Raw genomic sequence first — 27,615 nt, 5'->3', positions numbered from 1 at the left:
AGGACTATATTTGCATTCTACATTTGCCTCACACAATGAACTAAACAAATATCAACATTGCTCGAAACTCACGAACACATCAAATCACATTAACATTTACACTATTTTCAGCTTCAATGGAAAAGAAACATAAACATCATTAAAGGCCATCATTTTTAAAAACTTCTAACTCATTAATTTGAAATACTATCTACAAATTGAATAAATCATGGCTCCCCTGGGATATGATTCACTTCCTGTCCATGAGGGTCACCTCCTTCATATGGATATTTAATATTTTTTGAAAGATCAGTTCGGCTTACTGTCAGGATTCAAATAATATCCCAGGGACCTTCATGCTTTGTCAGCTGTTATCTGATGAACCAAACATTTCTGTGCTCAAAATAGCCATAAAATCATTCAGACGGCTCATCTTTGACCATTTCAAAGTAGGATAATGTACTTAGTGGTAGTGAGAGTTGTACTTACTGGTGTTGGTTTGCATGGTTCTAACTGTGGTGGTTAAAGGTGGGGGAGACACTGAACGGACAGATACATTGTCATCATCCTGAGAACAGCCAGCCTGGATTGCTCTTAGGTAGCTATGACTTCTTGAGCGGAAGCAGCCAGGTATGGGCAGGTCCAGAGCATCCACTGCCTGGGAATCCACCTCATTGAAGACAGATTCACAGATATTTTCATATTGATTGCTATATTCCATTTCTTGCTCCTTTAAGGAAAGCACAGCAAAGTGAAATGAAACGAATTGCGTGGAACATTGACAAAATCCAATTAGTTCATGTCGACACTTTCCTAATTGCCGTTGTTTACTTCCAGAGTGGAAAATAATACAGACCTGGTTAACAGGGTTGGACTTGAGGGTGTCTGTGCTTCCCATATCATCTTCATTCCATCCATGGAAGTTGGGAGAGGTCATTTCTACCGTATCCAGGCAATCGAGACTCCTGTGGATGGACTCACTCACCGATGAGAGATAGCTTTGGCTGTACAAAGTAAAGCATTGAAGACAGTTTACTAAAACAAATCTTTGCATTTGCTACATTTATGGACATCGACTAAAGTGGAAAAAAAAACAGAATCAGGTAGAATGCATCACATAGAAACTGTCTGTTCAGGATAAGTGGTAAAGAGCTGGATTTCATCTGGGATCTCCAGTAACTTTTGCATCAGGTTTTTGGAACAAAGCCCAGGTCAATGCAAGGCACTGTGTGTAACCAGGGATGCTCACGCATTCCTCCACCCCCACGATCACACTGAGGTTGCATGAACACAAGGTTGAAGACAGCAGACAGAAAGGTTCCGGGACCAGCTAACCACAACAGTTCCGCAGTGCATTAATTGGCAAAATAGGATCTCATGTTCCATATAAATTTCTTTCAAACATTTACACTTAAATTTACCTCAAAGAGGAGTTCAAACGTACAGGTGGACTTAAGAAGTGAAAGAAGTATTTTACCTAATGTGAGCTAAAAGCTACCAATCTGTAATAGACAATAGACAATAGGTGCAGAAGTAGACCATTCGGCTCCTTGAGTCTGCACCGCCATTCTGAGATCATGGCTGATCATTCACTATCAATACCCAGTCCCTGCCTTGTCCCCATATCCCTTGATTCCCCTATCCATCAGATATCTATCTAGCTCCTTCTTGAAAGCATCCAGAGAATTGGCCTCCACCGTCTTCCAAGGCAGTGCATTCCACACCTCCACAACTCTCTGGGAGAAGAAGCTCTTCCTCAACTCTGTTTTAAATAACTGACCTCTTTTTCTCAATCCATGCCCTCTGGTACTGGACTCTCCCAACATCTGGAACATATTTCCTGCCTCAATCCTATCAAATCCTTTAATTATCTTAAATGTTTCAATCAGATCCCCTCTCAATCTCCTCAATTCCAGCGTGTACAAGCCCAATCTCTCCAATCTCTCTGCGTAAGACAGCCCTGCCATCCCAGGACTCAACCTAGTGAATCTACGCTGCACTTCCTCAATTGCCAGAATGTCCTTCCTTAAACCTGGAGACCAAAACTGTACACAATATTCCAGGTGTGGTCTCACCAGGGCCCTGTACAAATGCAAAAGGACATCCTTGCTCTTGTACTCAATTCCCCTTGTTAACAAAGGCCAACATTCCATTTGCCCTCTTCACTGCCTGTTGCACTTGCTCATTCACCTTCATTGACTGGTGAACTAGGACTCCTAGGTCTCTTTGCATTTCTCCCTTACCTAACTCTACACCGTTCAGACAATACTCTGCCCTCTTGTTCCTGCTTCCAAAGTGGATAACTTCACATTTATTCACATTGAATGACATCTGCCAAGTAACTGCCCACTCACCCAGCCTATCCAAGTCTCCCTGTATCCTCCTAACGTCCTCTTCGCATGTCACACTGCCACCCAGTTTAGTATCGTCAGAAAACTTGCTGATATAGTTTTCAATGCCCTCATCTAAATCGTTGACATAAATCGTAAAGAGCTGTGGTCCCAATACAGAGCCCTGTGGTACCCCACTAGTCACCTCCAGCCAGTCCGAGAAACACCCATTCACTGCTACCCTTTGCTTTCTATCTGCCAACCAGTTTTCTATCCATGTTGAAACCCTGCCCCCAATGCCATGAGCTCTGATTTTACTCACCAATCTCCTATGTGGCACCTTATCGAATGCCTTCTGAAAATCTAGGTACACAACATCCGCTGGCTTACCCTCATCTAACATCCTTGTTACACCCTCAAAAAACTCCAACAGATTAGTCAAGCATGATTTGCCCTTGGTAAATCCATGCTGGCTCGGCCTAATCCTATTTCTGCCATCAAGACGTGCCACTATTTCGTCCTTAATAATGGACTCAAGCATCTTCCCCACGACTGACGTTAGGCTAACAGGGCGATAGTTCTCCGTTTTCTCCTTCCCTCCCTTCTTGAAAAGTGGGATAACATTAGCCACTCTCCAATCTTCAGGAACTGATCCTGAATCTAAGGAACATTGGAAAATGATTACCAATGCATCTGCAATTTCCTGAGCCACCTCTTTTAGAACCCTCGGATGCAGACCATCTGGACCCGGGGATTTATTAGCCTTCAGTCCTATCAGTCTACTCATCACAGTTTTTTTCCTAATGTCAATCTGTCTCAATTCCGCTGATATCTTATGACCCTGGCCCATCCATACATCTGGGAGATTGCTTGTGTCCTCCCTGGTGAAGACAGATCTAAAGTACGCATTAAATTCTGCTGCCATTTCCCTGTTTCCCATAACAATTTCTCCCAATTCATTCTTTAAGGGGCCAACATTGTTCTTAACTATCTTCTTTCTCTTCACATAGCTAAAAAAGCTTTTGCTATCCCCTTTTATATTCCTGGCTAGACTGAGCTCATACCTGATTTTTTCTCTCCGTATTGCTTTTTTAGTTAAGATCTGCTGTTCCTTAAAACTTTCCCAATCATCTGTATTCCCACTCATCTTAGCCCTGTCATACTTCTTTTTCTTAAATGCTATACAATCTCTGACTTCTTTTGTCAACCACTGTGGCCCCTTCCCCCACTTTGAATCCTTCCTTCTCATTGGAATGAACTGCTTTTGCATCTTTTGTATTATCCCCAAGAAAATCTGCCACTGCTGATCCACTGTCTTTCCTGCCAGGGCATCCGCCCATTTAACTTTGGCCAGCTCTTCCCTCATGGCTCCGTAGTCTCCTTTATTTAATTGCAACACTGACACCTCTGATCTGCCCTTATCCCTCTCAAATTGTAGATAAAAACTTATCATGTTATGATCACTACTTCCTAATGGCTCCTTTACTTCAAGATCACTTATCAATTCCTGTTCATTACACATCACCAAGTCCAAAATAGCCTCGTTCCTGGTTGGCTCAAGCACAAGCTGTTCCAAAAATACATCCCTTAGACACTCCACAAACTCCCTATCCTGGGGTCCAGCACCTACCTGATACTCCCAGTTCACCTGCATGTTGAAATCTCCCATAACGACTGCATTACCTTTAGCACATGCCAATGTTAACTCCCTAATCAACTTGTACCCAATATCCACGCTACTGTTTGGGGGCCTGTACACAACACCCATTAGGGTCTTTTTACCCTTACTGTTCCTCAGCTCAATCCACACAGACTCTACTTCCCCTGTTCCCAAGTCACCTCTTGCTAAGGACTGAATCTCATTCCTCACCAACAGGGCCACCCCACCCCCTCTTCCCATATTTCTGTCTCTACGATAGCACGTATACCCTGGTACACTCAATTCCCAGGCCTGATCCCCTTGCAGCCATCCCAACAGTATCGTAGTTCCCCATTTTCATCTGAGCTTCAAGCTCATCTGTCTTATTTCTGACACTACGCGCATTCAAGTATAGAATTCTTAGCCCATTCCTCCTCTCCTTGCTTAAAACACTGTCTACTGTACCTAACCCAGCTCCTTGAACTTCCATCGGGCTAATTGCACCCTGAATTTTGATGACCTTCTCAAGATCACCCAAACCTTCTACACATTTAACCCCATGCTCCTTCTGACCAACCCTCTGGATCTGGATCCCTGCCCCCTGCACATCTAGTTTAAACCCCCCCCCCCCCCCCGAGCAGCACTGGCAAACACTCCTGCAGGAATGTTAGTACCCCTCCGGTTCAGATGTAGACCGTCCCTTCGAAACAGATCCCAATGTCCCTGGAACAAAGACCAATTATCCAAAAACCTGAACCCTTCCTTCCTGCACCATGCTTTCAGCCTCGTATTAATGTGCATAATCATTCTATTCTTTGCCTCACTCGCGCGTGGCACAGGTAGCAATCCCGAGATTGTCACCCTGGAGGTCCTGCCTTTCAGCTTCACTCCTAACTCCCTGAACTCTCTAAGCAGGACCCCCTCACTCACCTTACCTACATCGTTGGTCCCTACATGGACCACTACATCTGGGTTCATGCCCTCGTTCTCAAGAATAGCCTGCACCTGATCTGAGATGTCCCGGACCCTGGCACCAGGGAGGCAACATACCATCCGAGACTTCCGATCTGCCCCACCAAAGCTCCTATCTGCCCCCCTGACTATAGAATCCCCTAAAACTATCGCTCTCTTCTCTTCCCTCCTCCCCTTTCTAGTTGAGGGTTCAACCTCTGTGCCAGAGGCAGGACCACTACAACTCATTCCTGGTAGGTCATCCCCATCAACAGTATCCAGTACGGTATACATATTGTTAATGGGAATGGCCGCTTTATGATTTATTACTATCATAATAAATGATAGTAAAGTGATATTGACCAGAATACTAGTTTCTACTGATAGTGGAACAAACATTGTGGTGGGACGTTAGCACTAGCTGTAAGATTGGGGTTCAATTCCCACTGCTGTCTACAAGGAGTTTGTACATTCCCCGCCATGAACGTGCAGGTTTCCGCTGGGTTCTCTGATGTACGGATAGGATTAGTAAATTGTGGGCATGCTATTTTGGTGCCAGAAGTGTGGCCACACTTCTGGGCTGCTTGGCACAACCCTTGCTGATTTGATTTGATGCAAACTACACAGTTTAACAGCTCGTCCAAAAAGTCTCATTTCCAACCAGTCAACATTCGCTGATTCTGGAGTGGGACTTGAGCCCTTGCTCTCTAGCCTCAAACCAAGTGAACTATAATTGACACACTTTCAAGCTGTGCTCGCAGTGCATTAGAATTGTTTATTTAACCCAACCTAGTTTTACAGAAGTTAACTCTAACCCATGTATTTAGAATGCATCAGCAGTATATTTCAGGCACAGTTCGTATCACCATTTGTATATTTAGAGCTGCAGAATCAAAAAAACTCAAACATGGTTATAAGTTCAGATTCTTATTCAAATAACATTGGGCACATCTCAGCTTTATAAAATCCTGGAACAAAAATAACAAAATGGTGGCGGCTGAAAGCTTGGCGACACTTGCGGGTGACCCTCAGCACACCCTGGGGCGGTGTTGGTTGTTGAACGCAAACAACGCAATCCGCTGTATGTTTTGATGTTTCAATGTACATGTGATAAATAAAGCTGATCTTTATCTTTCTAAAAAATGAAATGGAAGCTCTTTTGCAAGATATGCTGCAAATAAAGAGGGAAACTACAGTGCAGGAAATTGTATGGTTGTGTACTTCAGCAGAAGGAATAAAGGCGTAGACAATTTTCTAAATGGGGAGCAATTTAGAAAATAGGGGCTCAAAAGGACTTGGAGTTCCTCATGCAGGATTCCTTAAAGGCTAACTTGCAGGTGGAGATGGCAGTAAGGAAGGCAAATACAATGTTGGCATTCATTTTCAGAGTATTAGAACATAAAAGCAAGGATGTAATGTCGAGACTTTATGACATTGGTCAGTCATAAGTCATTTTGAATATTGTGAGCAGTGTTGGGTCTCATATCTAAGAAAGATGTGCTAGCATTGGAGAGAGTCCAGAGGAGGTTTACGAGAATGATCCTGGGAATGAAAGAGTTAAACTATGAGGAAAGCTCAATGGCTCTGGGATTGTACTTGCTAGAGTTTACAGAATGAGGGCAAATCTCATTTAAAGCTACTGAATATTGAAAGGCCTAGATAGAAAGGATGTTTCCAATAGCGGGAAAGTCTAGGATCCGAGGACACAGCCTTAGAATTGAAAGGCATCCATTTAGAGCAGGGATGAGGAGGGGTTTTCTTTACCCAGAGGGTGGTGAATCCATTAATGGTGTGGAGGCCAAGTAATTGGGTATATTTAAAGTGGAGGTTGACATGTTCTTGATTGGTAAGGGCATCAAAGGTTATTTAGAGAAGGTAGGAGAATTGGGTTGAGAGGGAAAATAAATCAGCCACGACTGAACGGCCGAGCAGACTCAATGGGTCATGACCTAATTTTGCTCCTAGGATCAATGTCAATTAATACCTCCAATATTCTTAGACAATTAAAAGCACTAAAAAGCTATTAAAATCTAGAACACTATTACAAGTGTTCCATTGATCATTAAAGATAAACAATAAAAATCTCAAAATGCTGGAGGAACTCAGCAGGTCAGGCAGATGACAGGTGAAGCCAGGTGAGAGGGAAGAATCAGTGACATAGATGTATTTTGATAATAAAATTTACTTTGAACTTCGTATTTTGAACTTTAGATAGGTGTGTGGGGGGTGATAAAGTGAGAAACTGGGATGTGATAGGTGGAAAAGGCAAAGGGCTGAAGAAGAAGGAATCTGAGGAAAGGACAGCATCTGCAGAATCTCTTGTGTTTGTGAAAAAATTAAGTAGAATTAAATTAATTCAATTAAACATTGTACTTATATGTCTGCCATGTACCATTTCTCTCCTTTGAAAATCAAGGGCTATTGAACAGAGTTTCCAACCTAAGCGCTAGGCAGTTGGTGTTTGTTCACACACTCCTGCTGGACTTCATGAGGAGTCCAACGATGAAACAGGATTAGCCCATGACCGGAAATCAGCTCGGCTGAAGTCCGGGACTTCCATTGCTGCAGAAAGTTCCAGAACTCAACCAGATGCACAGATATTGTCATTGTCAGGAGAGTGTAATCTTCAAGGGGCAACGATATGACTTGTTGGTGGTCACCAAACGTCGCCTGAGTGATGCACCACAAGTGACGTGTTTCCAGTTTGAATGATTGCCAGGCAGAAAGAAGCCTCTATTTGTTCATCCAAGCTGCAGAAAGTAATCTGAGACATTTACCATCTGGTCCCAGTATTCACAAATCTGGCCTGAAAAGACGTATTGCCTAAAGCAGTAAAAACGGATTAAAATATTTTCACATATTGCAAAGACTCAATCATTCTATTCAATTGGGCTGGACGATTCTGAAGTTCAACATATGCCATTCATATTATTCAGATAAAATTCACTATTCCTGCAGTCCATAAGTGGAAATCTGCTAAACTAACAAAAAATGGGTCATATTTGATTAGACCCTTATTTTAACACATCAACTGAATTCCATGAAGCAAATTGCTGAGAAAATCGGGTGAGCTTTATAATGAACGAATTTTGTCCTTAGAGTCACACAAGTCAAAAGTTACACTTCCCTCCCTGTGCACCTTTGTCTATGATGATCTGAGCTTTACCTGTTAATTCAACAGAAATTCCTGAAGGATCCCATGGAGTTAAAAGAGAATGGAATGGTGTGGAGCGCACTTCCATTGAAGAATGCAGGTGACATCACCATGTGATCAATTCCGTAGTTCTTATTCACCACAGAACCAGCAATGGACCAAAAGATTTAGGTGAAGAATCATCTCCACAGTGGAATTTCTTTGTAATCAAAGAGGATAAACCGACTGAAATTTAAATTGAAGGTAAGCCTTAATTAATTTGAGACTTAACTACTCATTATACATATAATATCAGTCAACGGAAACCCAGAACGTTGCAAATGTGAATTTAACTCCTGGATTTGCATTTCTGTGGCAGGTAACAATGAAAAATGCACCCTGTGCTCTGTATTTAGTTGTGCTTGCTCACTCAGCAATCCATGTTATTTGAAGTTTTAACTTCATGGGGAATTAAATCTGACGTGATTTATGGAAATGCTTTGTGTTTGAAGTAAGTTACAAATTCCTGTGAGTTTCTACTTAATGGAGTTGACAATAAAATTTGTCAGGTGGAGAAAATAATATATCTGACAATAAATGAAAGTGAGAGGTTACCTTGTGTAAGAAAGCAGGAGCCAGAGGAAAATCACTTAGCCATAATGAGAGTATCCATGCTAACACAAATGCAAACAGCAATTCCAGAAAAGGAATTGAATTAACGGAATACATAAATTTTAATCAGTCAATCGCTGGTTTTGTAAAAATAGCTTAGGTCCTAGAAACATAAGAAGCAGAGGGAAATCAACAAATGAGCCTTTAATGAATTGATAGAAAATGTTTTGCAGGAAGTTGTAACCATGGCAACATAGACTCTGATAGAAATGGCCTTAATTATCAACAGAAAATATATTGGAAATACTCAGCAGGTCAGGCAGTAACAGGGAAGAGAAAGTGAAGTTCGCATTTCAGGGCAATACTTCATCTATTTGACGGTCTCCATGGGAAATTAAATCTGTCATGATTTATGGAAATTGTCTATGCATTTAAAATCTATGTTGAAGTTCTGTGAATTGCTAGTTAATGGCATAATATGCTGGAAACAGTATGACACCTAAAGAGATACATTAAAATGGCATTACATGATAGGCTTGCACCAATTAGATCCCTCATCAGTGAAAGTTGACAGCCCAAGGCCAATCGCATGGCGTACATTGCGCGTGTAAAGACATTCTTTCATTAGCAACACACACATAAAATGCCCGAGGAACTCAGCAGGTCAGGTAGCATGTATGGAGGGATAAAAACACAGTTGATGTGTCAGGCTGAAACCCTTCATCAGGACTCTTTTTTTAAAACTCATTTTTTATTCGTCTGCAATCAGTACAATGGTCATAGTAGTTGGGCTGTGGATTTGGGACAGTGCTTGGGCCAATCGAGAGAGATGGAATCTGTCTTATACTGGCATTTTGTTAGTATCCTTGGACCAAAGCCTTCCATGCCGAGGTGAATCCTAATTAGGGATGTCAGTTTGCTTGAATGATAACACAAGACTATCATCACCATACATTTACCACTTTTATCCAATTTGATTTGTATTACAAAGGGCCAATTTATCATTGAAATAGTTGTGAAGTCCTTCACAGGGGAAGTCAGCAGCTGTTAAAACCCATTGGTAAGGCCCCATCATTCCCATAGTTGGCCCCAGGTTTCCAAAACAGACATTTTATTCCAAGCTGAGCTCTAGCAGGAGACTATCAAGAAGAGCAAAAGACTCAAGAAAATGCTCAAAGCCTCCTTAGAAAAAATGCCACATTCCCACAGATTTCTAGATTATAGGCCCCAACTCCTCAAAATTGGGAAAGAACATTTTTGAAGACACTGCTTATATTGGCTCTCTGCAATAGGAACAAACAGAAACTTATTTTAAGTAATGTAATGAAGGCACTGTCTTACAAATATCCACCCACCCAATCTTCTTGCTCCATCTGTGATAAATCTATAGTACTGATTCATTAGTCATCATCAAAACCCACAGCTTGAGTGGAAACAACACCTTTGGTCTGAGGAAAAGGGGACATCAATGACGATGGCAGCAATAACCTATTCCTACCTCTGTCATGGAAAGAGATTACCAGATAGAAAGAGGAAAAGGTTCAAAGACATCGGTAAATACAGGGATTGGTATTGTACTTGGAGGGGTTGTTGACAATAGCATGGGGAAAAAGGGGCTGCCTAAATAATTTCCTCTCTTTCTTTGCCACCTCTCAGTTTGAAGCATGCTAATGATAGGAAATTCTTTAGGGCATATATCAACATATTAATCTCATGAATTAGGCATAATATTGTTTATATACATACAATATGTTATGCGTCACAGTATTATAGAGAGGTTTAACTTTATTTAATGAATACTTCATATCATTTACTCTCTACACATGCTTTGTCAGGAAAAATAGAAAATTATTGATTTTATCGTGATGTATACTCTGCAACTTTATTTGATAAATGCAATATCTTACTTCATTGGGTAAGACAATCATAATCACTGAAACACTGATGTCAGGAGAAGAATGTTAATTTGTCACACTTATCATCACTTTCACTAAAGGGATCCTTCCAGTTCAGTATAAAAAACAATTTGGATATTCAAGATGCCAATTTAGCATTTCATCAACATACTAAATCCAATTTAAAGGAACATGATTTGCATCAGTAGACAATGTTTAAGGAAATCCAACAGTCGAGGTTTTAAAAATAGGACAGTTATATAGAAGAAGGAAGGACAAATAAAGGGGAAAATCTAGTAAGTGTATAATTAGAGTTGGGTCTGTTACTTACATGGATGAAAATCACCAACACGTACAAGCTGAGTGAAATGGTTTATGTGTGTGTTGTAATTTCAATTAAATACATTAATTATGATAAAATGTTGTTTTGAAAGATCTTTCCTTGTAGGAGTGCTGGAAGGAAGTACTCTGTGTGGATTGTGTCCAGTTTGTGAAATTCTGTTAGACAGCTGAAAGCAATCACGTAAAAAATGTAAGTGAAATATGCCAATATGAAACGAACACTACTGGTTTTCTATATTAAAGCCACAATGCTTGTATCAGGAAGCTTATCTCTGAATGCTGCATGACAGTTTTATCAGATGTTTTACTGTACTTTTCAGTCTTTAAGTGGCAGCTCAAGGAAACGAGATTATCATTATTCTTAAGAAAAACAATTTTTCAGCAATAGAATTGACAAAACATGTGCATGGAATTAAAATGAGAATTTACTCCCCATGAAAATGCACTTGTGAAATAAATGTTTTTTTACTCCAGTCCTAAATTCCAGAGAAATAAAGATTGCATGTGGTGACTTCCAACAACGTATGTGCTGCAGGCAAAAAGCAGCAGCAGAATGTGATTCTGAGAGCCATCAAACAAAGCAAGAGTGACACTGAATGTTTCAATAAACTGATTGTGTTCCATTTCCGCACCCTAATATTTATAAATGACTGAAACAGAGTCTTCAGAGAGGAAGGAAATAGTACAAAAATTAATTATATGGAACAAACCTGCTCTCTTAAATCTTTAGTTCACTGATTACTGACAGCTTTTTTCTTGAGAAGAATTTAAAAAGCTCTTCAAAAATTTCAATTACCAGATCTGCTTGCTAACTGAAGAAAAGCATCCCCTAGAATTTAAAGTATTAGTTTCAGGTACTCAATGAAAATGCATATATTTATCTCTGTTGTCAATCCTGCCTCCTCTTGGTTGGGGACTAAAGGATAAATCAAGAAGAAATTAATAAGAAATAAAGATCATAATTATTAGCTCTTATCTATCGGACCAGCTGGTTTGGAACAGTTGAGAGCTTGAATATAATAGATGAGCAAAATTGGATGACATTGAATAAAGTCAGAGTTGCTTTTAAATTTCAGTTGAATTCCAAAGTATTGGGAGGAATTTTTCAGCTAAATTTATATCACCTTAAATAACTGGTACTTCTGCAATTAGGCTGTCAAATATAGAAGACCAGGACTTAGTGACAGATGATGCCACATTTGTTTTTATGTTCTACTGCTGGAATCCTAATGGTAATACCTGGTCTAGCTGAGGTTCTCCAGCATCATGCTAAGAAATTCTCACTCAGATCCTGCATCCAGTCAAACCTAAAGTAGGATCCCAGACGGTGTTGATTTCAACAGAGGTTCCAGACCATCAGAGTAGAAGTCAAAGTTCAAAGTAAATTTATTATCAAACTACATATATGTCACCATATACAACCCTGGGATTCTTTTCCTTCCAGGCCTACTCAATAAATCCATAGAATAATAACAATAACAGAATTAACGAAAGACCACACCAACTTGGGCGTTCAATCAGTGTGCAGAACACAATAAACTGTCCAAATACAAAAGGAAAGAAATAATAATAATAATAATAATAATAAATAGACAAATAAACACTAAATATTGAGACCATGAGATGAAGTGTCCTTGAAAGTGAGTCCATTGTTGTGGTAACATTTCAGTGATGGGGCACGTGAAGTTGAGTGAAGTTTTCCCCTTTGGTTCAAGAGCCTGATGGCTGAGGGGTAGTAACCATTTGAACCTGGTGGCATGAGTCTGTCACACCACTAGTTGCTTTTATATTATTTTACCTTAGTTTTTGATCATTTCCTTATGTTTGTAATTGTATTATATTTTCAAATTTTTAAGCTTTTTAAAAGTTTTTTAAATTGTCTAAAGTAATAGTCTTTTCAACGTCTGGAATGTAAGACACAGGTACTAATTATAAACGTTCCTCACCCCAGCTTGCTTTCAGTCAAGGCGTGGCAAAAAGCCATGGGGACAAGTTCTGCGTCACAACATCTGGCCAAGGTCTGATCACTCATGGACCAAACTGTCTGACGGAGGTGGACGAGGCCAAAAAGACAGACCTCTGCAACTGGCTCAGGTAAGTATGGAGAGACAGGGACCGTTGAACTTGACTCCAAACAGGTCCACGGCAATCCTATTCAGCAATGCAGGCATCATACCATTATTTGGCATCATAGACTTTACACTTTAAAGGTAAAACACTTCTCTTTATTTTTGACTGAGTACGTTTTTAAGAGTACAATGTTCATTTATACCATCATTAAAGTAAACCTCACAGAAAATTCAGAATACAGCTGTCAAGAATGTTATAGAACATATATATCTCCACAACATACAGTAGAACATAATATAGAATACATATGTCACAGGAACAGGCACTTTGGCCCACAGATTAGTGCCAACCTAATCCCTTTTGTCTGCCCATGCTCAATATCCCTCTATTCCAGGGGTTCCCAATCTGGGATGCCAGATGGAATTTCAGGGGGTGCGACAGAGAGTGGCTTGTGTGCTTGAGTGACAAGTCACGAGTCATCACTCAGCCAGCAGCCAGTGTGCCTTGAGAAGTGGTAGTAATGTTTGTCCCAAGCTCACTCCAGTCTCCCGCCGCCCTACTCAGCGTTGAGGAGTTTCATCAGTGTTACCTGGGAGTTACACCTCAGAGTTGAGGAGTCTCATCAATATTAGCTAGGTTACATCTCAGAGTTAAGAATCATCTCATAATGCCAAAATCTTTATACATCCCGAATCAAACATCGAGTAACAACTTGGCGTTAAAACCAAACCCGCAGACAGTAGGTAAATTATTCAATTATAAAATTTTAAAAAGCTGCATTTTGATAAAAAGCAGCTGAAGTCATTCATTTGTATTTGTCTCAATGCATTAAAGAAGCTTTTGAATTTCATTTAAAAGGTTTTTTTCTTGAATCGTTGATAATTTTGAATTGTGTTAGTTGAGGAGGTATCATGGTTAGCACCGAGGACTTTGAATCGTGTGATGGGAGTTCATATCTCCGGTAATCATCACAAATAGGTGTGTAAATTCAGTAGAGGGTAGCTTAATAAGTCACGTCGTGTCCCAGTAGCATTTCCACCTGACAATTTATCTTGGCGTAACTGCAGATAATGTCATAATATAATATTCAAAAGCGTATTTCTCACAGTGGTTTGCTATAGGCATGTCTGGTTGAGTAAAGCAGTCATCCCTGACTTAGTCAGATAGTTTTTTTCATATTAGGTCATATTTTTCTCTTTACCCTTAACCCTTCATCATGTCAAAAAGAAGGAAATGGAATAATGACTATGCGTGCTTTGGTTTTACTTGTACAACAGGAAATGATGGCTTGCAAAAACCCCAGTGCATTCTTTGTAGCGTTGTGTTTTCCAACTCAAATCTGAAGCCATCCAAGCTTCAAGAGTACTTCAAGAACATGCCCGGCGGAACTGATGTTGAAAGACATGACGTTGGGTCATTGGAAATCGAAAGAGCTCGTTTTGATTCAGAAGGAACTCTTCCAAAATTAGGTTTAATTTCTGTTGAAAGACCACTACTTCTTGCTTCATACCAAGTGACATATAAAGTAGCCAAATCCAAGAAGCCCTATACAATTGCAGAAGATCTCATCAAGCCATGTGCACTGGAAATGGCAACAATTATCTTGGGCAAAGAAGCAAGAAAAAAATTTGAACAGGTGCCTCTATCAAATAATGTCATTCACAACAGAATCAGTGATTTGAGTGAAGATATTTTGGACCAACTCATCTCAGATGTCAAAGCTAGTCCTCTTAAAATCTCTATTCAGTTGGATGAGTCAACTGATGTCTCCAGTTGTAGTCAACTCATCACATTAGTGAGGTATGTCAATGATGGTGCTGTGAAGGAAGATATCCTGTTTTGTAAAGACCTGAAAACAAACACAACTGCAAAAGATGTGATGCAGCTGGTGAAAGATTTCTTTGCCAAACTTGATTTAGATATCAAAGTCATTGGTTCTGTGTGCACTGATGGGGCACCTGCAATACTTGGAAATAAATCTGGCTTTTCTGCATTGATGAAAAAGGAGATTCCAGATTTGCAATTTACCCATTGTTTTCTTCATCGGCATGCTTTGGCATCAAAAACATTGTCTCCAAATTTGAAGAAAGTTCTTGATACTTGTGTGAAGACCATCAACTGGATCAGGGGGCGTGCTTTGAACCATCGCATCTTCAAATCATTTTGAGAGGATCTGGGAAGTGAGCATTCAGTTTTGCTTTTCCACGCAGAAGTCTGTTGGTTGTCATGAGGACAAGCTTTAACCCGCTTCTTTGAGCTGCAGGGAGAAATCAAAGTTTTTCTGGAGGAGCATGAATGTTACCTGATTGGGGTAATGGAATCACAGGAATTCACCCAAATGCTGGCTTACTTAGCTGATATTTTGACTCGTATGAATGACCTGAGTGTTTATCTTCAAGGAAAAGGAATAAACATATTGAAGGCTTGTGAAAAGTTGAAAGCCTTCAAAAAAAAGTTACGTCTTTGGCGTTGAAGGATGGAAAGAGGCAGTCTCTCAAATTTTCCTTCACTAGAAGAGATGGTTGATGATGCTGGATCCATAACTCCTACTGTGCGTGAAGAAATTGTGGCTCATTTGGAAATGCTGTCAGAATCGTTTGATGGCTATTTTGCTGCTGGAGACCTGAAAATTTCAGAAGAATGGATCATGAATCCATATTTCTACAATTTGGAGAAAATATCAGATGATGAAGAGCTGAAGGAAGATCTTACTGATTTGTGGACAAATTGAGCTCTTGAAATGCAATTTGAAAGCAAGACTTTGGAGGAGTTTTGGTGTTTTGGTGTTCCCAAGACTTGGTGGAAAAGCACTCCGTGTCCTCATTCCATTTGCAACAACATACTTGTGTGAATCTGGATTCAGTTTTCTTTTGTCAATCAAGACAAAATCTAGGAAACGCCTGAATCAACAGGCAGACCTACGGATCACAGTCAGCAAGAAAGTTCCACATTTTGACAAAATCATGAATGAGAAGCAGGAGCAAAGAAGTCATTGAATTTTATGTTCACAAACTGGGATTGATTTTACTATTTACAATTATTTCTGGATAAAATAGAATCTAATTGCCCAATTTATATTTGCATTTTATGCACTGAGTTAAAAGCTTGTATTTTTAAGTTCAATTTGTTCACCCACAGTATTGTATGTGGTTCAAAAATTAGAAATTAGACTTGTTCATCTTCAAATGCGATATTTCTTTTATAGGGGGTGTGACCATGAATCAAACATTTCCTAGGAATGTGGGGCATAGAAAAGGTTGGGAACCACTGCTCTATTCTCTGCATGTCTACATGCCTATCTAATAGTCTCTATCCAGTCAACATCCTGGTAAATCCCTTCTGCACCTTCCCCACAGCCTCCACATCTTTTCTATAATGAGGCGACCATAACTGAATGAATCACAGTGTATCATGACAACCTTGCATTCTTCTCTTCTGCCTCTTTGTGTTTCGATGTTTTGGCAAGGTGCATAATGGCCCCCTTCAAGAAGAGAGGAGAACCTCTACATTGCACTGAATCAGATTTGGAAGCATAAGATGTGAATCATAGTTGGCTTTCTTAGGTGGTAACACTTGCACATTTTAAAAATATGTTCTGGGAACAGATTTCACAGAATATTTAATCTCATTCCACCATAGAAGCAGTTGTTTAACTCTGTCTGGTGGTGACAGGATGGCACCATCCTAAATGGGATTAATTGCCCAGCAGGATTGAATTGGAACTTAGATCTGTGCTAAATTTAATTTTCTTCTGGAATGAATGCAGTGCTACAAAGACCGTCAATGTCCCTGGGCTCGGGAAGGGGAACATTGACTTGTGGTCCAGTCCTGTCTGTTGGAGAGGGACACTTGTTGGAAACAGCAGATATTGTTTGTATTAATTTTGAAATGATTAGGCTGCAAAACTCACTGTTCACCAGAGCCAATTCAGATTACTTGTTAGATTGACAGCACCTCTCTACTTCACAGCAAAATCCAAACCTCTATGTTTAAAAAGGATAACCATACCAACTCCCTGGCTTCAGACCCCTTAACAATAATACGCAAACAGAGCTCAGGATCAGGTTACAAATAACTATTTAGAGATTAGTTTTATTTGCCACCTGTACATCAAAATATCAAAATAAACAGTGAAATGTGTCAATGACCGAGGGTGTGCTGAGGCCAGTCTGCAAGTGGCGCCAACATATGCAACTAACTAAGCTTAAACCGTACCTCTTTGAAATATAGGAGCAAATTGGAGCACCTGGAGGAAACAATGCGGTCACGGGGAGAAAGTATAAATGCCTTACAGACGGGTGGCAGAATTGAACCCAGGTCGCTGGTGCTGTAACAGCAATATGCAAACTGCTACATGACAATGCTGCCCCTAAAATTGTCTCTTTACAACAGGCATGCTTATCTGTATCTGAATCTGGAGAACACAGTCACAACTAAGAAAAAGAATCTTATGCCAACTGCCTGCAATACAAGTAGCATGCTCTGAAATATACCATGTTGGGAAATTGGAACACTTGATGTCAATACTTTATGACCCCTGGTGGTGGTTTTGACTCAATACATGAACAAGTTGACATGAAGACTGAAGATGAATCTCTAGTGAAATAAATTAGTGACCTTAAGAGAGAAGCTGAAAAAAATTTATTAACATGATACTTCAGAACAACAGACTTTTTTTGTATTCTCATAAATACTTAGACTTTTTTGGTTGAAATAAATTGAAATCTGAAGAAAATGCTGGTGACCAGCACTTTTACCACTGAAAGCATTCAATCAGTTATGCCAATAAAATGAAATTTCTCCTCATTATAGTCCCAAATGGCTGAGCTCTTGTTCTGAAAGTATGTCTCATGGCTTATTGATTGATTGAGATACAGCAGAGAATAGGTCGTTCCAAAGCTTTAAGCCACACCGTCCAGCAATCTCTGATTCAGCCCTAGCCTAATTATGGGACAATTTAGAATGACCAATTGACCTACCAACCAGTACGTCTTTGGACTGTGAGAGAAAACGCACGTGGTTACAGGGAGAAGGTACAAATCTATAGAAGTGGCAGAAACTCAATTCTTCTGTCAGGGGAATTGTCTTCTTTCCAACAAACATGTTAATTTCTTAAAGAACTTTTTATAGTTTCAGTAAGATCTCCTCTTATTCTTTCAAACTCTAGAAAACGCAGACCTAGTCTGATCAATAACTTGAGAAATTCTGCAACTGCTGGAAATCCAGAGCAATACACAAACACAAAATGCTGGAGGAACTCAGCAGGTCAGGCAGCATCTACGGAAATGAATAAACAGTCAATGTTGTGGGCTGAGACTCTTCTTCAGGACTGAATGGGAAGGGGGAAGACTCCAGAATAAAAAGGTTGGGGGAGGGGAAAGGGGATAACTATAAAGTGATAGTTGAAGCCAACTGGGTCGGAAAGATAAAGAACTGGAGAAGGAATCTGAAGAGGAGGAGAAAGGGAAGGAAAAGGGAACCCAGGTGGTGATACCCAGGTGAGAAGTAATTGGCCAGAGTGGGGAGGGGGAAGGATTTTTTAAAACTGGAATGAGAAATATACATTCAAGCCATCAGGTTGGAGGGTACCCATACGGAATATAAGGTGTTGCACCTCCACCCAGAGGGTGGCCTCATCTTGGCACAAGAGGAGTCATGGAATGACATGTTGGAACAGGAATGGGAATGGGAATTAAAATGTTTGTTGCACCTGAGGGTGGCTACTCAGTCTCTTCTCACTGCCGTCCCTGGAACAAATCAAGTGAATCTTTGCCTGGCTGACTTCATGGCAAATATATTCTTCTTTAGGGAAGGGGACTAAAATTGCAGTATTTAAATCCTCTCACAATAAAGGCTGCCATACTATTTGTCATCTTAATTGATTGCTCAGACTGCATTATGCCTTCAGTTACTTGTAAACAAATGAACACATTGATCCTCTTGATTCACAAATTCTCACCAATCTCTCAATATTTAACACTTCTGTTATCTGTACGGGAATGGATAACTTCATTTTATCCCACCTTCTGTTGTATCTACTGTACTCGCACACACCCAACTAGATCAAATCTCCTTGAAGTCTCACTGTCATAAAAAAGAGGGCATCGGTATGAAGGAATTTTAAATGAGATCAGAGAGATGAAGTTCAGTTACACAGAGAATTGTCGCTATCTGTCAGAGGAGACGGTGAAATCAGATAGTTACTATGTTTAAGAAGTATTTAGACAGACACTAAAACAGGCTTGACGTTATAGGGTATGGACCCAACAAACCAGGTTAACAGGCAAAAAAGATAGCATGGATGTGGAGCATCAAAAGGGCCTGTTTCTGTGCTGTACGTTTCTATGACTCTAAACCTCTATATCTTTCTCCATATGAACATTCCCACCGCAGTTCAATATCATCAACAAACTTGAAAATATACAATTTTTTCCCTCAGTCAAATCCTGTCAGCGTTTCAAGCCAGACAAGCTACTACAGCTAGACTGTACTGTTTTCCATTGTCGCTGCCGGGCCTGCTGAGTTCCTCCAGCATTTGTGTGTGTTGCTTGGACTTCCAGCATCTGCAGATTTTCTCTTGGTTGTCTCTAATATCCAGCTTATTTACTGTACCAATAACAAGCCAATTCAAATAAACACAAGATAAGTAAGACTGATAATTGTGGAAATTGAATTAATGTGTTTATCAAGCTATTGTCCATTTCTTTGCACATTCAGTGCTGAATGGTTGAGTCTCTGTTTAATATCATGTGGATCACCAAACTTGTTAAGTTTTACCTCAGAACAAATCAAATACATTGTAATACGCTGAGTAAAGATGAATTCTTGGAGCTGATAGCATGGGCAGTAGATCTTTTACCTGATTTTACGTAAACTGCATAACTCCGAAAAAGTAAAAGAACAGGTGTCACCTTAGTATCTTGGAAATTCTTGTTCCACTAACGACAGCGGCCTACTCAAATCAGTTAGCATGATATGATACCCTCAAAGTGTATACAACCATTGTTGATATTAAAGACGCAGCAGTTAAATTCTGGAAAGGGCAGCCACCATGGTGGGCATGGACATTGTGGGCTGAAGGGCCTGTTCCTGTGTTGAACTGTTCTGTGTTCCGACAGCGAGCAGATCAAATCTGCTGCACTGCATTTTTCTTCAACGCTGTTACCTGATGTGAAAAGCATTGAAGAAACGCTTCTGGTGAAGCCCAAGTACCTAGAATCACAAATTGGTGTCAGAATGTGATTCAAGTACAATACATCTTGGGTGACAGCCCCATTAATCCCCATCTGTGCAGAGATTACTTGAAGAGAACTGAAATGTTATAACAAAGCCAACATGCTGGGAGAGGCGGCATTTGAGAGCTAGTTTCCCATTTTCTGAACAGACAACATCTTGAATCACTTCTAATTGGATCCAATGGCATTTCCTTATATAACTTATCCCACATGTTTGTTCTAAGTCTTGAAATATCAATACTGATGTTCTTTATATAATGCCTTTAACATAGAAATGTTTGCCAGAAAGCTTTTAAGACATTTTATTTGTAAATAAAAAGGATACTTAGCCAAAAATGCTGGCCAGAATTCCCAAAATACTGATCGCTTGGACTTTATGAACAGTCATTTCGATGGAGAGCAATGTATAAGGAGGGAATTCAAGACTACAAGTCCCATGACCCATCTGCATGATGACAATGTTATGAGCTTCAGAGAAAGTAAGATGATCTAAAGCAGGGGTATCATTATTCAATATCTACCTTGGCAGTGTATATTCATATTTGACAACAGGTCCAAGATCTGTGCCCAAGTGGTATTGAGGCACTGCTATCTGGGCAGCCCACCAATTTCTCCAAGTGCGGAACAGAACCGGCAACATTTAATCCAGACCACTATCCAGACTACCTGAGTATTAGAGAAATGGTGACACTTATCCTGAGTGAAACTTAGGGGCTTGCCTTTGTCAAATGGGAAATTGGAAACCCAATAATTAAACCATCTAAAAAATGTTTGACTTTCCTCTCTATTAGGTCTTGAAGGAAACTCCAGCTATGCATCATGAAGGTCCCCCCATCACTCAGGCCATGCCCTCTTCTCATTGATCATCAGGGAGGAGGTACAAGAGCCTAAAGGCACACCACTCAATGATTCAGGAACAGCTTCTTCCCCTCCACCACACAATTTCTGAGTGGACTTTGAACCCATGAACACTACCTCACTACTTTGTCGTTCTATTTATTTAAATTTTTAGTATATATTTTCACTTCTCACTGTAATTCACAGTTTTTATTATTATTATTATTATTAAGTATTGCAAAGTACTGCTATCGCAAAAACAACAGATTTCCAACATACGCCAGTGATATAAAACCCAATTCTGATTGATTCTAATCGATTACAACCTTGAGGAGAAAATCTGCAGATGCTGGAAATCCAAGCACCGCACATAAAATTACTCCAGCATTTTGAGTGTGTTGCTTGATGCTGTGCTTAATAAGTTATATCTTTATGTTCAGTGAAAATAGGAAAAAAAATCTTTTCAACATCTCAGTCACAAAAACACCAACTCTCCAACTACCATTTCAAGCTCTGTGAGAATTGTGTACATCTCCACGAGATCTCCTCTCATTCTTCTAAACTTAATGGAGTAACCCTACAACTCTTCCCTCAAATGACAAACCCACCAGCCCACAAATCAATTTCATAATGCAATACTGTACTTACTCTGTCAAAGGCAAATCTCTTATTCTGTGGTAAGGCTAGATCAGAACACAATATTTTACATTTTACCTTTGAACTTGAAGGCTGAACACATGGTTATTTGAGATAAGGCCAATTATTATTTGAGATAAGGCCAATCAATGTAGTGGCATCAGCAAATTTAATTAGCACAGTGGTCTCCAGCCACCGGGCCATGGCCTGGTGGTTGGGGACCACTGAATTAGCAGATTGGAGCTGTGGGTGGCCACATAGTCATGGGTATACACAGAGTAAAGGAGGGGGCTTAGTACACAGCCCTAAGGGGCACATGTGTTGAGGGTTAGGGGGCAGAGGTGAGTGAGCCCACTCTTACCACCTGCCGGCAATCTGACAGGAAGTCCAGGATGTAGCTACACAAGGCTGAAGTCTCTGAGCTTCTTGTCGAGCCTGGAGGGAATTATGGTACTAAATGCTGGTCTGTAGTCCAAGAACATTCTCACATAAGCATCCCTCTTCTCCAGATGTGTAAGCACAGTCTGTAGAGCTGTGGCTATTGTGTCATCTGTTGATCGGTTGTGCCGGTATGTGAACTGTAAGGGGTTCAGTGTAGGTGGTAGAAAGCTGCAGATTGTAGTCCTTGACCAGCCTCTCAAAAGTATTTGCTTATTATTGAGGTGAGTATGACAGGACATCAGTCAATGATCCATAGATAAAAGATATTCAGGTTCCCCAGTACACAAACATCCTTCACTAGGAGGTTATTCTATTGGTGGGGATAATCAAGGTAATAACATTAACCCTTCACATTTTGCCCCTTTCATATTCTAATAATGGTGAAGCCTAAATAGTGGTGTGCAAAACATTATAGATCTGGAGAACTGTTACTGCACAGAAGGAGGCTGGTCAACCCATTGACACCCACGTGGCTTCTAGTGGACCAATTTCAATAGCCCTGTTTCCCAATTCATTGCCATAGCCTGACAAATAACTTCCCCCAAGTGCCTGTCAAATTGCATTTTGTGGACACTGAAGGGGGTGAAATCAAATTTTCATTGCTTTTCCTCAAATTCCCCTTTGCATTTTTTTTTACCTGACATGCAGAAATGCTGTTTCTACCAGAGATGAATAGGTGAAGGAAAATGATGCTGAGGGCTTGATTGCCCAATTTCTTTCAATTGAACCTGTCCATCTTGGTCAGATTTCCTTCCATTCCCTCCATCCCAAAATGCGGATCGTTTGAGTAAATTCTAACAGATTACATTGAATGCTAACAAAGAGTGCACAGGCTGAAAGGTCTCCTAATGCAGGAGTTCTCAGCCTTAGTATCATGGACCCCTTGGTTAACGGCAGGGGTCCATGGCATTAAAAAGATTGCAAACCCCTGTTCTAAGATGTAAGAGGAATGAGAGTTTGCTTTGCACAGAGCAAGGCTGTATCCAGAAGAAATGAATGAATGGACGAAGATGTGTCTTGGTTGAGAGAGGGCTGTTTTTTCAACCATACCATGGCAACATTTAGGTATTTCTGAACTGGCCTTTAGCTTAATCTTTCAAATGAAGAGCTGTATCTGATCCATTGTAGCTCCCTCCAAAGAAAGTTCAGTCCAAACAATACAGTGAAATCCAAGCATGGAGATTGAGCACACTGACAGAAGTAAGAGTGCAAGAACACCAATCTAGTACATTGACTCTGCTTCTCTCTCCACAAACACTGTCTGACTTGCTGAGTATTTCTGAAATCCTCTGTTTTCATGTCAGATTTCTAGGGCTTTCTTTCTGGGGTGCTAGCTACCCTTGGGCCCATTTCCCCAAAGATTTTTAGCAAATTGGCTGGCAAATTCAGAACTGTGCAGAAGTCTTAGGTACATATATATAGCTAAGGAGCCTAAGACTTTGACGGTACTTGTCAACGTGGAGCAGAAAGCAAGTTTGCAAATCTGGTGGGAGTAAAAGATGTTGGGAATGGTGAGGGCAGAGTGCCATGGGAGGGTGTGGGACAGGTGGCAGAGCAGGAGTGCTGGGGTAGGTGATGGCACAGGTACAAACATACCCAGCCCTGAGACACCAGGCAATGTAATTGATTCCCAACAATTGATTTATTGAGCATTATAGAATGTCTCTCTGGAGCTTCTTGCTCCCTCCCCTCTCTCTTTCCCTTTTCTTAACCATGACCCCCTCTTCCTGCCCCCTTCTGACATTCTGTCCACAATAGAGACACATATCAGAATCAGGTTTATCATCATTCACATATGTTTTGAAATCTGTTTTCTTTTTGCAGCAGTATAGTGTAATACACAAAATTACTACACATATATAATACAACATATAAGTAATACATATTACATATCTGTTTATATACATATGTGTGTGTGTGTGTGTATGTATGTGTGTGTGTATATATACAATGTCTAAGACTTTTGCATAGTACTGTACATATAAACTCATATGTTCAAGTTTAAGTCCAATCAACAGCTGTGACAAGATCGGGCATAAAATCCCATTGGGAAGGAATCCTTCCCGTTCCAAAAGTGAGGGATGACATGCATGCTAGGAACAGATTAGCCAGCAGGTGGCAACATATTCCTTATTCAGGATTCCAGCCACACAGATAAATAAAACACTGCAGATGCTGGAAATCTGAAATAAAAGCAGGAAAACTCAGGAAACACACGTTAGATCAGGCAGCATACTTTAAAAAATGTACCAAGTCAGATATGATTAATTTCACTACAACATGGATGGCAAAATCTTGAGTGGGCTATATATGAATATATTATCACAAGCAAGAAAAAATCTGCAGTTGCTGGAAATCCAAGCATCTGAAAGGCCGAAATCCAAGCTCAGCCTGAAACTTCGACTGTTCACTTTTTTCCATAGATGCTGCCTGGCCTGCTGAGTTCCTCCAGCATTTTGTGTGTGTGTTGTGTGAATATTATGTTGTTGGGATTCTAGCTTAATTAATTTTATTAGATTGCATTAGAATTACAAAGAGAAATTACTAGATTAATTGACTGGGCAGATTTATGACAAAAAAAGATCATTAGGAGCAGAATTAGGACTTTAAGGCCATTGCATCTGTTCTGCCATTTGAATTATTTTTGCTCTCATTCCCATTCTCCTGCCTTCTTTCTGTAACCTTTGATAATCAAAAAAACTATCAGCCTCCATTTCAAATATACCCACTGGCTTGGCCTCTGCATTTGCCAAATGGATACTAATCCCATCAAGTATCTTGTACTGAGAAATGGAGTATGTGGTTCCCTTACCGCAGTGAAGAAATGTCTGTAGATCTGCCACCCTGTGAGAGTCAATATGTGGAATTATATCTCAGTGAGAATAAGTTTCTGAGGCCTGTACCTCAGAGCCAAGTTTGTGGAAATGTACCACAGTGAGAGTGAGTGTTCATGGAACCTGCCCGCTGGGGAGTGTCAGTATGTGTACGTCTGTCACTGCTATGCATTGTTAAGTGGAATCTCATGACTCCAATTTTCCCCATGTTTTACTGCATCCAATTACTCCATTGGCAAATGAACGCAGTGGAATCCCAGAAGAACGTCATAGATTTTTGTTTGTATAAGTCCCTCTGACAATGGTAGTACTGAGGAGAGGAAAGGAGATTCTGGAAAAGCATTGTTATTCCAGCACTGGCGATTTGTTCTGCAAGTTCCAGATACCGAATTGGTGGTTGAGTAGAGAGAATGGGGGTTGACTTTGGGATACCTGTTCGAATTTTCTGGTTGTGTGTGTGAGACGTGAACTTGTGTAAGAATATTGGAAAGGAAGCTTTCTGTTGGCTGAGAGGATTGGGCTATAGAGCCATGTTCTGGAATGGAAGGGAGATCAAAATCTTTGAAGAGGGGTTTCACAATCAGACACTTTTTAGCTTAACTTGCAACTCAGGTATCTCATAATGCAGCTATTAAATTTGTTACCTAATACCTGTGTTTTATTGAGGTTGACCATATTACCTTTGCAGCATGACGTAAAGGTAAGTTTTTATTGCAATCATGACATTAATGCAGCAGGATTCTTTAAAATGCACTGTTCAGAGTGTAATTATTAATGTATCTCCAAATCTAGTGAGGACCAAACATGATTAAATGCCCCCAAAGAAAAAAATTGAAAGAAAGCTGGAGCAATTACCCCACTAGCTTTATGTACTCCCAGTATTTTATGTCTTGGCAGGTTAATTTCAGTAGAGCAGTAAAAACTGTTCTTGCTTTACTGAGACAGCTCTCATTTACAGTACTGTGCAAGGCACATATACATAACCAGACAGTTGCACAGTACTGTATTTGTCAACATGGAGTGGAGAGTGAGTTTGTAAATCTGGTGGGAATGACGAGAGAGGAATGCCATGGCAGGGGTGTGGGTCAGGTGGCAGAAGAGTGCCAGTGGTAGACACAGGTACAGGTTCAGACACACTCATTCGTGAGACATCCAGTAAGGTGACTTGATTCCAAACAATTAGTTTATTGATCATTATAGAATGTCCCTTTTATGCTTCCAATTCTCTCCCCTCCCCTTTCCCAGCCATGATTCCCTGCTCCCTGTCCCCTTCCCACTCTCAGTCCACAACAGAGACCCATATCAGAATCAGGTTTAAATTTGATTTTTTTTTGCTACAGTTGTACAGTGCAATACATAAAATTACTATAATACTGTGCAAATGTCTTAGATACCCCGTATATATATGTGCCCAAGTCTTTTGTAGTGTAATGCTGACTTGTAACATTCTGGGAAGATGCCTGTTACTGTGCCCATCACTGGAACTGAGCTGCAGACATTGGCCATCAGAGAGGCGGCCTTAATAATGAAGAAATCAATTCCCTATCAGTTAAGAAAAAATTTGGTTTTCTTAGTAGATAATGAATTAACACTAATAATGCCATTTAAAAAAAGAAGTCAATTGAGCGGAGACGTTCTCAGTGTTAAATTATAGTGAAATAGATGATCTAAGTGAACGGTGAAAGCTGAATATAGAATGAGCTCACCTGCTCTGAAAATGGAGCAATACCCCAGCTTCATTTCAGATCCAGTTCAATTCTGGTCAACCTATGATAATATTTTCCAGAAATATATTTAATAAAACTTGTTAGAGGAGCAGAAATGAGATTCTGTGGATGTGAAGGAGACAGACGGGAGAATGAGGTGTGACGAGAGTCCTTGATGAGGATGGCTTGGACCCAAAATCTGGAGTATCCGAAGCAAGGAGACACGGTATCAAACTGGATCAAGAACTGAGCACAAAACAAATGCTAGACGAAAGCACTAGTAAGGCTTAGGATTGAGCATTAAACCTCAGTTCAGGTGCTCTTTACATATCAATTCTTGGTGCCCAAAACATGATTGCCAATTAGAGGAATGGTTCTGAATCTTTAAAGGGGCCACACCAGCTATCTATATTCCAGAGAGTTAGAGTGTCTAAACCCTGGAAGCTGGCACGGTTGGGTGCATGTCATAACGGGACCCCCTCCCTGATAGCCCTGGCTGCTCAGAAAGATGATGACTGTAGTCATGGATGAGAGTCGGATCCAAGATGTCCCTTTCAAGCACCCAGCACTGTTCCTCGGATCTGAATCTTTCCCAGTCCACAAAGAACTGTCGAACACCCTGAACAGTTCATGAATACAAAATCCTCAGCAACAAACCCGGGTGGTGGGGCTAATGGGCTGGTGTTCTCAGGCTTTAATTTGGAAATGTGGGAAGTGGGATCGATCTTGAGGGTCTTGGGGAAATGCAAGGTGCAGGCCACCAGGTTTACTTTCCTGAGATTCTTTAAAGGTCCAATGAACTTGGGCGCTAATTTCCTGGACTCCAGTTGGAAGACCTATGACGAGGTCCATGGAGATGTGCGCCCATGGTCTTTCTGGAACAGGTAGGGTGTGGAGAAGCCCTTGAGGTCAGGTTCGGGGCTCCTTGTTCTGGGAGTACACCTCACATGCCTGCATGTACTGCCAAACTTCTCT

The 27,615-nt window shown here is 40.5% G+C and overlaps 1 protein-coding gene across 1 annotated transcript in view; it reads right to left on the bottom strand.

The window, feature by feature from the left end:
• Nucleotides 1–223: 223 nt before the first annotated feature.
• The window catches only part of LOC132399870 (disks large-associated protein 1-like), a 582,904-nt gene continuing 555,512 nt past the window's right edge, over nt 224–27,615 (bottom strand). Inside the window, exons 7-8 of the mRNA XM_059980732.1 lie at nt 836–983; nt 224–709 (exon numbers count right to left, since the gene is read on the bottom strand). Coding sequence (XP_059836715.1) covers nt 443–709; nt 836–983 — 415 coding nt within the window. The 3' untranslated portion in view covers nt 224–442. The remainder of the gene's footprint in view (nt 710–835; nt 984–27,615) is intronic.

Source organism: Hypanus sabinus, chromosome 9, assembly GCF_030144855.1.
Source record: "Hypanus sabinus isolate sHypSab1 chromosome 9, sHypSab1.hap1, whole genome shotgun sequence".
In the NCBI taxonomy this organism is placed as follows: domain Eukaryota; kingdom Metazoa; phylum Chordata; class Chondrichthyes; order Myliobatiformes; family Dasyatidae; genus Hypanus; species Hypanus sabinus.
Note: the sequence above shows the minus strand (reverse complement) of the source record. Positions and strands in the feature narration are given on the sequence as shown.